The following is a 13,640-nucleotide window of genomic DNA, read 5'->3' on the forward strand; positions in this document are numbered from 1 at the left end:
CATCTCAGGCTGTAAACAGATAAAATCCTACACAAGGAGAAGCAGCGGAAGTAAATATGCGCGGGACTCGACGGGGGAAATGGTCCATAGTGCTATTTGTAACTCATTAACCATCCGACATGTGCTTGTGGCCTGGCCTGTGTAATTACTGGGGCTCCAATGGCATGGCTGGAAATTAGCCCAGCAGATGAAGACACAGCTGGGACCTGTGCTGGCACTGCAGGGCCTCCAGCTCTCTTGCCCCTCACCCAGGTGGGTGATTGGTCTGATTTACAAAGTGCAGGCAAGCAAGCAAGCCTCACCACCAGACTGGTTGAGACTGATGCATGTGCACAAAACAGACACACCCAAACCATGCTGCGCAGACTGAAAAATCCAGACTTGCATGTGGGTGTGTCACTTAAGACAAAACGTGAGTGTGAAAAAATGTATGGATGAGGCCAGAGGGGGTGAAGGGCAGTTACCTCTAAAGGAGGTATCACTGATACTCTTATCAGGATGAGGCATTTCTGTATGTAATAGCACTGGATCGATGACATTTCACTGTTCTAACAAGCTTTTTCAGCAGTAAGATGATCCGTCCTGAATGCGTTTATGTAGGTATATTGAACACACGCTCACCTCCAGTAAACCATCACAATCAGCAGCATGATGAGGCACAGAAGAGTGAGAGCGGACACCACCACCAAGGGAACAATCCACACCATCCGGCCCATCCCCGGCTGGGGCGTCCGCGTCACGCCGGACGAGTCGGTCCTGTCTGGAAGACACATGAGCATATTACACACTGTGTAAATGTGTTTTACCGACTTACACTTGCCACAATTTAAGTGCCTTTTAATTTATTTATATTTTTACCACATTTCACAGTATTCTGATGGCTGATCTTTTTTGTTTGCTAGACTTCTCCGCACATTCATTCTGTTATGTTCACAAAACGGTTAGTGGCATAACGTCTGAGTGTAGCATCCAAAAAAAACAGAAAAGCCTTGGCAGACCAGAGCCTTTAGAGAATAATACACTTATAGGCCCATTATTGGTAAATATACGCATCAACCTAGCCATCAGATGTTTGTGACATCAGGGACAGAATAAATACACACATTATGGGAGACCGATCGAGATTAAGCCTAACTGAGCAATAAAAAGGTTTAACCCAAATTTGCTTGGATAGCCTCCCCCACTCACTTGCCCAGATTCAAATGCACACTGAAAATTGGAATTTATTTTCTTGTGCAAAATCATGAATACTGACAGCCCGATTACAGCTTGCAATCAGTGTTTGGAATTCTAGTTATTTCTAACATTGCAATGGCAAAAAAAAAAAAAAAAAGTGCCACAAAAAAAAAAAAAAAAATGTTCTCCCTTGAAGCAAACTCTTTTGAAATATGCTTAAAGGAATTCCTCGAGGCAGAACCCCTCTGGCAGACAGCGCACTCCTTCCTTCAGGCCTCTGTGTTGTACACAAAAGCCTGCAGCTTTGTCTTTGACTGAGATGCTAACCGGTGTGGTTACCGTCTTAAATCAACTTATTTGTTCTGTTAAGCTGGGCTCTCTTGCCTAGATAGCTGACAACAAGAGACGAGATTCACCGGGAGTTCAAAAGAGATGTTTGTGTTGTGAAATGGATTAAAAACGTGTCTCCTCTGTGCGACAGAAAGAGGTCTGCTCACCAGTGCGGACAGAGAAAGGCCAGAGATTCTTCCCGTCACTACTGATCTTTGGAGACAGTGTGGAGCTGTGGGGAATCTGCATCTCAGCACTGTCATTAGGAGGCTCCTGAGTGGAGACTGCATTTACATCTGTGGGTTTCTTCTTGACTAACTGGTCATCGCCAGTGCTTGCAGGTACCGCGGTGCCTTTAACCGTAGGTTTCCCTTCTCCTTTCTCTTTGGCTGTGGAAGCGGGGGTGGGGATTGAAGGCTCTTTGGCCACGGTGCTGTTTGCTTGCTTTTCCCTATTATCAGGTGAAGTCTTGCTCTTTCTTTTCTTGTCATCCTCTTCCTCCTCCTGCTCTCCTTCCCTCTCTCCCTCCTCTTCCTCCTCTTCCCCCTCACGTGCAGCCTTGTTCTCATCAGAAGGGTTGTCCGTCTCCGAGCCCTGTGGTGCTGCCTGCTCGGTGCTGGACTTTGCAGGCGACGCGGACGGACGTGAGGGGTTCTGAGTGGCTTGAGGCGCCTGCGTGGGCCAAACCGAACTGGGCAAAGAAGAGATGACCCCTCCGCCAACACCCAAGCCTGCCAGCAAAGTGCTTGTCACCACTGATGCCACAGTAGCCTGGCTGCCACTAGAAGAGGGGCCCATCCCTGTTGCCATGGAGACGATGGAGAAGTGGATGCCGGAGGACGTCCATGTGGAGGAACCAGAGCTGATGGGAGCCATGTCTGCTGAGGACGCTGGGGAAATTGTGGGCTGAGGGAAATGAGCAGGAAAAAAAAAAAAGTGGTTACCTAAAACCATAACACCATCACATGAATGTCACTCAAACACAAAAATTTATTTTGCACTGCCATCTTCTGGTCAACTAACCATCCCGGTCTTCACAATACGAGACCCTTCAAATATCCTTGTTGTATTAGCTGCAAAACAAAAGAGGGAGAGAGAGAGGAAGCATTTATAAATCCATTATGAGTCGTTGAAAGCTTACACAATGCACAATGACTCAATGGTTGGAGGGCTTTGACGATGTACCTCTGAACAACAGCGTTTGGCTAAAATCACTGCGCAGGTCATGCTGACATACTGCCTGCACTCTGAACAAGTACAGCATGTCCGGGGAGACATTAGTGATGACTGCTTTCTGCAAGAGAAAAGACACAAATACATATAATACATTTTAAATTAAGACTGAATTGGTTGTGAGAGTCCATTTTAAAGTCTGGCAGTGGTTAATTCATAATGTCTAAAATGAATATATACTATGCCAGGCTACAGTTCTGTCAATAGTCTATGACTCCCAAGTTCGGTGCCGTTTCCAAACCTCATTTCCTGTCTAATTTAATTGTGTTTTGCAGTTTGCAGATGGCTTTACTTATATTAAAATTGTCCTCAGAATGGCTGGGTGATTGCCTCTGGTGTTGCAGAGCTAGTATTTCTCCAAAATAATTCAGATAAAGGTGTCCAGAGATAGAAAGTGAAAATTGAAATGGAAATGAAGTGGGCAAAATAAGGAGGGCTGACAGTGGTGGGAGAGAGAGAGAGGGAGAGACAGAGAGAGAGAGAGGGAGAGAGAGAGTGGACAGAATAATGTGAATAATAAAAAAAAAAAAGAGACTGAGCGACTGTATTAACGGAGTGTAACTACACAGGCAGAGCACCGCATGCACACGGTAATCATTCTTTCCGGCAGCAATTGGAAATAGAAGTATAATAACAATATACCCATGCAGGTGATATTTCATGATAACAAATCATATTATTACATCAATCCATTCGCCGAAAAATAGATGATTTTAAAAAATGATAAGGACGGAAAGTGGCCTCACAAGTTTTCCCTGCCGTGTAGCAGCCATGAGAGAGAATGTTCGGCCTTCGCGGGCCTCTCGACAATACCGCAGAATATTGAAAATGAAGACCAGGCTGGAGAGATATGACAGTTGTGCCATAGGACCTCAGGGTGCAATATAGCTTATAGGGAGCTAAAAGGTCAGTAAATGTTGCTGGAGGATGCCTAAAGTAGCAAATAACCAGCAAAGGGAGATCGCAAGTGACATGATTTAACACCAGACAGAGCCATTGTGGCCACTTCCCTAACAAGCTGCAATTGAGATGTGGACTTCTGAGGGGTGCTGGAGTTAATTGAGCCGCAATAATATAGAAGGAGGCGAGGAAATAAATATTAATTGATCTTCAACCGAGGATAGCATTAGTTTAATTTGTGAGGCAGTTCTTGACTGCAGGAAGCTGGACTGCATATTCATTTCAACTTACTTGTCCGTCATTTCTAAGCTTGAGTAAGTAGATACTGAAATTAAAGATCGCCTCCAGGCGTGTTTTAGGACAGATAGTACAAAGATAAGCTGCACTGAATAATAATTTGCGTCTGGAATATTTTTTTTTTTTTTCTTTTCCTTCACAAAATAGTTCAATTACCTGGTTAAATTTTTAAAAAATTACATCTCCTCCCCCTCTCTCTCTCTCTCTCCCACAAGCTATGAATATGCAAATCGTTCATTTTGAAAGTGCAACTGCTGAACACAATGCGTCTCCTCATTCTTCACTGAAAGGCAAAGGTCTCAAGTGTACGTGCACTGGAGGCATCAGACGCGCACAAGTTACATTTCCGGCCACAATGTGCCTCTAGACTCATAGAATCATCTTGTAAAATGTGAACAGATGAATGCGAAAAGAGCTTTTTAATATCGTCCTACACAGTGAGGGTTAACCATCAAATGCACTCTTGAGTGAAAAGGGGTTATTACCTTAAAGGATTAGCTAGTTCTTTCCCCCAGATCCCATCCCGTGTGTGCAGTTACCCATGCCAAATAGGAGTCACTAGTGCAGCAACAATGCAAGATCCCTCACCAGCTTCCAACCCATGACAATTGCATTTATTGGAATGCATGGCCGAGCTGGAGGTAGCTGTGCCACCAGGGAACTGATCCCAGGTCTCTGAAATGGTGGGTGTGAGTGTGTTGCCCCTACTCTGTTTATATCTGAAGAGGCAGCCATGCAGACTATCAAGACAGCTGGGGGTCAGTGGGCTTTAAAGAGATGCACAGTTGGGTGTTGGCTTCCCACAAATGGAAAAAAAATGAGACCAGGGAGAAGAATATATAGTGTAGAAAAGAACAACCCTGTAGGTGCAACCTCCTGCGGGGTAAGGATATATTTCGACACATTCTGCTGAAAAGGTACATTAAGGAGTGAAGTGGTAACTCAATGTTTAAGGCAGCCGAGCTGAATTATATGATCAGAGGATCAGAGATCTAAAGAACTACACTTGCTCGGCATTTGCTACCGAAAGAAGTTTGTGCTCAAAGAGCTGCCTCCGCTGCCTGAAACCAGAACCGGATTTGAAAAATTATTATTGGTTTTCAAACTGGAAATAAAAAGCGCATGTATTATTTTGTTTATACCGCTTTACCTACCTACTTCAGAGACTGATTCAGATTCAAATGAATGCTAAATAAATAGATGATGGAAAATGTTACATCTCTGAAAAGGCCACAGGTGCATTTGTAGGCACATTATACATACATCAGTTCGACTCGTCGGTGTCTGTGACAGACCAGTGCTTCTATTCTTAGACAGGTGAGTGACAGGGGAGCGTCTGGGCCCTCATATCAACCAACAACCACATGCACAGTTCATCACAACCTGTCACCTCCTATACACACTGTCACTGATCCAGCCAACCTGTGATCCTGACAGATACATCTGAGCCTCTGCAAACCAATCAGAGCTGCTTAAACTACATTCAGTGTAAATAAATAAATAACCACTTTCAGAGAACGAAAAAGAAAACATTTGAGCAGCTCAGCTTTGGTTCGGTATGGGCTGCTGTTAGTGGCAGCTCAAGGCGTTCCTCACCATGCTCTGGTCCCCGGTCTTTGTGAAGGTATTTTCATCGGCGACATCGCTCTTCACCCAGCTGTAGGAGACCATGTAGCTGGTGATTGGTGGGTGATACACTGTCAGAGGGCGTTCCCAGCTCACCGTCAACGCCGTCTGGTTGAGCGGCTGGATCTTCATACTCACTGGGGCACTGCTGCACACTGAAACAACAGAGAGAGGGAAAAAAAAAAAAAAAGAAAATAAGAGCATGGGAACAGGGCAGCGGAAAATGACAGATGACTGACAAGGTAAAAAACAGTTGTGTCACTTTTTCATAAAGTGAATACAGGTGGGCAAGGATGGAGGGCTGCGACTGGGAGGACTGCTTGATAACTTGTATTTGTGCCTGTTGATGTGTGCGGGCAGGATGCAGGGTCCCTTTTAACAGGCCTGTTATTATTGACTTGACTCAAAGCCATTTTCGTTCAAGAAACCTCTGAAGGTGCAAGGTAATACAGTAACTCCACAAGAAAAATGCTCCTGAAGGCTTGACTGGAGTCAAACTAGAGTGTCACTGTGGATTGTATATTTGGAGGGATGTGCTGTTTTCAGAGATTCAGGGCAGAACGTCAGACAGCTAGGTGTAGTGCTACACATGTGGCACAGACAATACGGCAACTTCCTGCCTTAACTAGTGTGCAAGTGCGTGCAGTAAACGGTATGCACGAGGGGGTTAAATAAAATCTACCAGTCGGCCTCAAGGTGGCAGTGCAGGCTGCAGCATGGTTATTCACACAGGGACCCATCAGTATGACTAAGGGACAATCTGGACATGCTTCTCGGCACATCGGGGCAACAGCAATCAGGAACTAGTGTCAAATGATTATGTGCTCTCAGAATTTCTGCCAAATTGAAATTGTCACCACAGTTCTCTCCATTTGCACAGTGGAAGCTCTGACGCAAATTATGCACCATGATATGTGAAAAGCACGGAGGGAGAGGGGGAGAAAGGGTGATAGGGTGGATGGGAATCAGTCAAAGGAACACACAGGGGAATCGGAAGAAAATCTCTGGGTGTTGATTAGGTGTGACAGGTGTGAAATGCATTATAACCCGTCTGGCGTTCATTGTCAACTTTGGCAGCTCAACAACAATCATTTAAAAGCAGCTGAAGACGTCACTGTGCTTTTAGTGTCTGCACCATTACATTCCTGACAATCATTCTCCTTTCTACAATAAGATGTGGCGTATTAGCAACCCTCCTTTATAACCTTTCAACCATATCGCCGAAGCCCGTCTCACATATTGTAATATGAAATTATTGTGATGCTAGCAGCACCTTTGTCTGTTCAGTCTGGTTCAGCCGGAAACTGACACGCAGCAAGAGTCAAATAGTGAATACGATAAGTCAAATCTGGACAGTTCTTTAACATGTTGATGGTAATAGAAAAATAAATCATGCTATTTCATCTGTGAGGTCTTACACCGTAACTTCCAAAAATAAGCCTCGCATAGTTTCCTCCTCGGTCTGCAATACCACTCAGAGCAGAACATGAATCTCTCTCCTGGCAGCTTCCACCATGAAGGGGATGAATTGACTGTTGTACAGGCTGTACGGTGTGTTTTAGAGCTGCTGTGCACTGGTAATTGGAATGATGGGGGAAAACTAGAATTTCACCGAAAACACACGGAAAGAAATATATTCGACTTGAATCCAAAATTTGGAGGGAAGTCGAATTAAGCATCAAAGGGATAAATACCAACACACTAACTACTACTTATGGTAATGGGTGACTCTCCTGCTGCAGCTAACACCACAGTCTCAACACTGCCGGCATGATTAAAAAGATAAGGCGACCAAGAGAAAAATGAGAGCAATTTTTCAAGCAAAATGTCAAACATTCTTTAGTTTGGACTGCTACAGCACGAGGACACGCCACCTTTCTTCATTTCTTTGCACATTCAACGCTGTTCAGATTTGTGCCGTAAGACACAAGACACGAGAGGGTTCAAGGAATCGTCTTGGGCTCCGAGAAGTTGTGATGGTCATTTTTTCCGCAATTTTCGAACCTTTTATATAGACAGCTAGGAATGACCACAGTAATTACCAATATAAAATAGATACATAAAAAAGTCTCAAATAGAGATGTTTTTTTTTTTTTTTTACATGCAGACTTATTAGAGCAAATACAAATGATAAAATAAACACCGAGCTGTATGAATGAGCCTGCAACACACGCACACACAACTCATTTTCAATCTGTTCTTTGCATCTGAAAGGTTAGCTTTGAATCGCTAATGGCCAAACAACTTCTAGGGCTATAAAAGAAGCTGTGATGGAGCATTAAGTCAAGGTGCGGCCCTGGCTTTCACAAAATTGACAAGCAAAGCCATCATTGACTGTGCGTGGCTGCATACCCTCGTCATCCACCCACCCCCGCCCTCCCCCTTCACACAACCTTGACAGAGGGATGATAGGACTGACCGTGTTTATTCCCAGCGCCTCCAATCATCTATATATTCTTGAATTTTAACACAGAGAGATAGAAATGCATGACGGACGTAAACAGAAAAAGAGCAAGAGGGAGGGGAAGCAGACAAAAAATAAAAAAAATAAAAAAATAAAAAAATGGCGAGACACTGGTCTGCATTCATCCTGCCTACTGACATAATGCCACAAAAGCAATTTCACAACTTAATTTGTATGGGTCTATTTTAGCTGTGCCACATATTAATGATGATTGCTGATCGGCCCTGGTAGAGTGCTCCAAGTTCTTCACAAGCATTCCCAATCAATTCTCCCTGCCAGACACCAACAACACCACTTTAAGGAGCAGCAGCCTTTCTCATTAGTCTCCTCAGTTCCTGTACTGCTCTGCTAAAGCAAGCGCGGCAAGATGCGCACATAAAAGAGAAAGACAAACAAAAATACTGTCATCAGGCGCCGCGTGAGGTCCGCGCTTGGTATTAATACGTTCTTTGAAGAATGAGTTGTAAAGTGAGAGAATGACACGTGCCGAGCTCCACACAAAATGATCATGAAATCGGAATTATTGCATATTATTCTGTGGATTTTAATGACAACTGATTGCGGCCTGTCGGTAAGTATTTAGCTTTCGAGAGATGAGAGAAAACATGCACCCGATATATTCACTGACCGACCGATTTGAGCTGGGTCCTGTGAATGGTTCCTGATCTCACAGGCTTCCTGAATGCACTCCCAAAAACTCCCAAGGCACTAATGTTAGCTTAATGAGCTAGTTAGACATGGCTAATAAAACCTGTCTCAGTAATTTTAGATAATCAACACAAAATCAACAGACGGCAGATAGAAACGCGAAGCTTACGTCTGTCTGCATCTGAAATCAATTACACATCATTGAGAAAATTACCAAGAAATGTCAAAAAGTAAATCTGCTACATTGCAAAGTGCAAGAGGAGAAACCCTGGCAGTTGTAGCAACAATAATTAGGTGGCCGAGTTTAACAAAAGCACAATTAGAAGCGGCAAAACTGCAAAACATATTCAGAGTTTGGTTCGTTTTTTGATTGGGGTGTGCCGTCTCTGACATAACCTAGGCCAAATTCTAATTCATACTTAAATACAGTATTAACCACCATACCCTCAGTTTAGTGCAAACTCTTCCTACTCCTAGTAATTTAATCAGCAATTCACAAGAAGTAATGAGTAGTAGTAAGTAATTACTGTAATTACAAGGGATCTCTGGGTTAAACCAATTCTATTATAGTAGTTCAGTACTGCAAAAAAACAACCAAAAAAAAATCTAATGCAGAAAAAAACAAAGCTTACCTCTTGAAGCCTCAGTGCCGTGAGGGCTTCCCAGCAGCTCAGTCAAATCTTTCTGCCATGCGTCTTTTACAGCCGACTTAAAAACTTCCCTGTCGTCCAGGTCCTGCAGGGGCCTGAAGTTGTTCCTCAGGTACTCAACAGATTTGACATGGTCCTGTTGCTCCGTTGTAAAAATGGAGTAAAAAGCCTCCAGCTGGATAGAAAGAAACAGAGAAGCACTACTGAGGCAAATTTAAGTGCTATTGTGACCGTGTGCGTGTGTGTTTGAGTATGTGTGTTAAATATATCATACAGGGCTGCATTTATAGTCACTTGCCAGTAGCTGACAGTTCACAACTGGAGAACAGTATTTGCAAGAAACATTCACACCACATGCACCAGCAGGCACCGACTTCAGTCATCATCCTGGGTACCTGCTGGGCTGTAACTTCTCAATGGGGCAAATTTGCGGCCATTGATTGCCATGAATGATCTCCTGCCGAGTGCTGTAATGACTACACATTACAGATACTGTGGAATCAATGTGTCCTATGCGTGCTTGGAGAAATGAATTACAGGTTCATAAAAGACTATGTGTGAGCGTCACAAACATTGTAGAGGCGGTCAATATTCTTGCAGCAGAAGTCATTTCGGAACAAAAGATTTGTCCTCTTGCAAGTTGATAGAAATTCCACTGAGCCCTGCAAATTTCTACAGCCCAGAATGCTCTGGAGGATATGCAGCTGGGTAACCCAAGAATTGTATGTATAAAAGATGCAGCAGAGGACTGAGTATGGGATCAGCAAAAAAGAATGGGGCATGATTTGGCATATATTATCTCTCAAAATCACAAACAGCAAAAACAGCTGGGTGGGGGATGTTTTAAAGTGCATAGGTGCGTGCAATAAAGTTCTCATTAAACTCATGTTAAACTGCTCCCGCAATAATTCAAATTAATGAGCATTTCAATTGATGAACGTGAACTACTTCAAGCAACATTCTGTTAAAGAGCCTCCAGTCACTGTCTCGGACCAGCAGCATGATATATGTATAAGTGCCATCTCACATTTACTATCATTCAAATGCCAGTAATTGCCTCCCCCTGCCTGCTTAATCATGCACTATATAGGACGTTATGGTTTCATATGCAGAGGAGCTGGAGAGGAACGAGGGTAAAGAGAAGAAAGGGGAGAGGCACATGAGGGGAAAAATTGCTTGCGCGTCAACACTGTGGGACAGCAAGTGATCCACTGACTGTGTGCAAATAGGATCTGACCGTGCGTGGAGAATATAGCTGCTTTGGTGTGTGTGTGTGTGTGTGTGTGTGTGTGTGGATTTAACGCACCTGTGAGTAGGACAGATACACAGGCCTGGAGAAGATGATCCACTCCACTACCTTGCTGCAGGGCGGAGTGGTCAGAGAACCAGTGTATCTGTAATAGCTGTCCACTGATGATGGCAGCAGATCCCTCAAGACGAACGACCTGAGGTTGGTCTCCTTTTCTGTGTAAATCATGGCATCAGAACTTGTCAGGACACAGAACTGTAAAGCACGGCGTTCGGCAAAGCACAACAACATCATCGCATCTTTCACTCTTTAATGCTTTTCTAAAAACCCCCTGCATATCCTGAGTTACATTTACACCAACATTTACAAGGCTGTTTTATTTCACTCCCTCTGTGGCATTTTTACGGCTTTCCTGAAACCTCCACTCGTGGAATGGCAGTAGTTAAAAGCCTCGCCACTTGTTATCACTCTGGCCAGATCTCTGTGCTCAGAGCTGAGAGAAGAGCAAAGGGTGGGGAGCCTGATAAAATGGCCAGCTCTGACAGCTGATCTGTGGCTGGGTGGTAGTGTGCTCAGCTCCATGTAACAACTGTGGCATGAGCCACGGGGATTAAGACATATCCCAATGATTACTGGATCTGTTCTATCCTCTGATCAGAACCAGGCATGGCTGTGTATAAAACAAACAACAAAAAAAACGACATGCAAGAATCATCCAGAAGAAGATGCCTTTGTCTCTAGCAAATATGCTGTGTGGGTTATGCAAGTGGGCTTGTTTTTTTTTCGATAAGGAAAAAACTAAATAAAGCTGAATTTACGTCAAATCCAATCTCTCACAGCTCATGACCTTATCTAAAAAAAAAATAAAAAAAAAACAGGTTCAGGGTGTGGTTTGAATTCAGACTACTGAGGCACGGGAAGCCTCTCCCCCATGCCTCATCTGTACTCCGAGTCAAATTCAGTATGCACAGCCTTTCTTCTCCCTGTCTTCAGACGGCGTACGTGCCCTATCGCTCATGGGCCGCCGAGATGCTGATGGATGGATGACTGTGGGATAACGAGCTAGTGGAAAACCAACCATCCTAACAGGGGAGGAGGCGAAGAGCATTTAGCAGCTAGCAGGAAGAGAGTCCAAAAACCACCACACCCACACTAAGCTCTCTTTCAGCATGGAAATGAGATACGCTGCTGCTAGCACGAACATCTGTGCAGCTCTACAGCACAGGCTTCAGCCATTTTCGGCGACGGACGGAGAGTCATCCAATAATACATTATATGTTTGGTAATCTGTCTTTATCAAGGTTATATTACAAAAGGAATGTGCAGCTGTGGAGTCTAATCAGAACTAATCAGAAAATAACACATCGTCTTCGTGGCAATTACTTCAGACCTATTTTCTCACTCCAAACCCGTATCACATTACTTAGTAGTAATGGTGCAAAGACCTTTTTTAACCTTACTACCAAACAATGAACAACATTAAACGTCCATCCCTGCAAAGTCCGGGGAGATAAATTATAATCTGAATCCAGTCAATGAAGCCAGCACTAGGTTTATGAAACCAGCCACAGTAGAGAGCAATTACTCCATGCTCCTATATGTCCTCATACATCTGCATGTCCTTGTCAGGGTACGATTATGTTCGCAAAAAGACCGTCAGAGGAAGGTTGTAAAACAAGCCATACGTGTCGGTGTAAACAGAGTTGTTTTGTCCCCATCTGCAGTAAAGGATTACACAGTCATGTGCTTATAGACTTCATAAGCCATGCATTCAGCGCTCCTGCCAGCCCAGCAGCGGTAACTTAAGACAATATGCCATAAAGAATTGTGCCATGGCACACAATACAAGGCATTAAATTAGTTTAACTGTGAATACGAGCCTGGGCAGGAACCACACTCCATGAGAGCCTATACTGTACGTGTACGTCTGAGTAAAACAGAGTGTTGTTTAATTGAGGCTCAGATGTAATTAATAGTTCTGTCTCTGTGAGTGAAGCTCCTAGGAGGTCTCCTACTGCGGAGCTGCACTAGCAAGGGAGAGGCGGTATCTTGCAAATTTTGCCTCCTTTTGAAGTTAAACTCTGCTCATATTTTGTGTTTAGACTAATTTAGGATTTGGAAAAAAAAAAAAAAATAAAAAAGTCCAATGTTTAAGCAGTTGAATGCAAGAGCACCAGTATTTGTTTTCTGGATGCAAGGAGAAGCACCATGTGTGCCCTGTCAGGACGAATTTACCTCTAGGATTAACCAAAACATCAACTACCACAATGTCAGAGGGATTTCATAAAGGTCAATTGCTTTTTGAAGAGCCCGCATGAACTTAATTCTTACTGTAATTATTTATAGTGGGGAGACTTCGGCTTTACAATAAACAAGATTGAAACGAAGAATAACGATATGTAAATGAGTGTGCACACAAATAAAGACTATTGTTCCACATGAATCAGAGTTCGTCGTAAAAGGGTTACTTTCCAATTACTTACCATGATGCACTACTCCTTTCAATCCCTGGATGATGGGGTCCACAGCTGGGTTGTCTTTTTGCCCCAGCTGCGGGAAATGTCCAGAGACAAAGGATTACAAAGGGGATTATGAGGCTAGTACAATAATCTAAATAAAATACCAAAAGACAATCAACGTGAACAGAATACATGGGGTGGATTCAATAAGAGCAGCATCTTTTATAATACAATATAATCCAGCAGCGTGGCATTTGTAATGTTATTTATTTTTTTTGGTTGATTCAGCTTTGAGTTTGGAAACCAACCTCAAGGACAATTTCTCTGGAAAATACATTAAATAGGAGCATTCAATAGTTCTAATCTTAAGCGACTGTTAAGCTTTAACCAACTAAAACATGGTACACAACATAATTTTGGTGTGTGAGGGTTAGAATACCCATGTGAAACTGAACACATCCTCCTGTAGGTGTTCTATCGTGCAGTGTGACCAAAACTCAACAGTTTCATATTTAAACCTGTTTGTCCATGCATGAGTGTAGAGTATGTAAAATAATTAACCACAGTAATTACAAATGATATGGTCTGAAATGTCAATACGATCTCAT

The 13,640-nt window shown here is 43.4% G+C and overlaps 1 protein-coding gene across 1 annotated transcript in view; it reads right to left on the bottom strand.

Annotated features, from left to right (window-relative positions):
* The window catches only part of ca16b (carbonic anhydrase XVI b), a gene marked incomplete at its 5' end in the record, with an annotated part of 102,842 nt that overhangs the window by 16,219 nt on the left and 72,983 nt on the right, over positions 1-13,640 (bottom strand). Inside the window, 8 exons of the mRNA XM_084542212.1 lie at positions 622-760; positions 1,674-2,412; positions 2,530-2,579; positions 2,692-2,800; positions 5,533-5,717; positions 9,307-9,499; positions 10,631-10,788; positions 13,057-13,123. Of these exons, the coding sequence (XP_084398338.1) occupies positions 622-760; positions 1,674-2,412; positions 2,530-2,579; positions 2,692-2,800; positions 5,533-5,717; positions 9,307-9,499; positions 10,631-10,788; positions 13,057-13,123 (1,640 nt within the window). The remainder of the gene's footprint in view (positions 1-621; positions 761-1,673; positions 2,413-2,529; positions 2,580-2,691; positions 2,801-5,532; positions 5,718-9,306; positions 9,500-10,630; positions 10,789-13,056; positions 13,124-13,640) is intronic.

Source organism: Chelon labrosus (genome assembly GCF_963514085.1).
Source record: "Chelon labrosus genome assembly, chromosome: 4".
Lineage (NCBI taxonomy): Eukaryota > Metazoa > Chordata > Actinopteri > Mugiliformes > Mugilidae > Chelon > Chelon labrosus.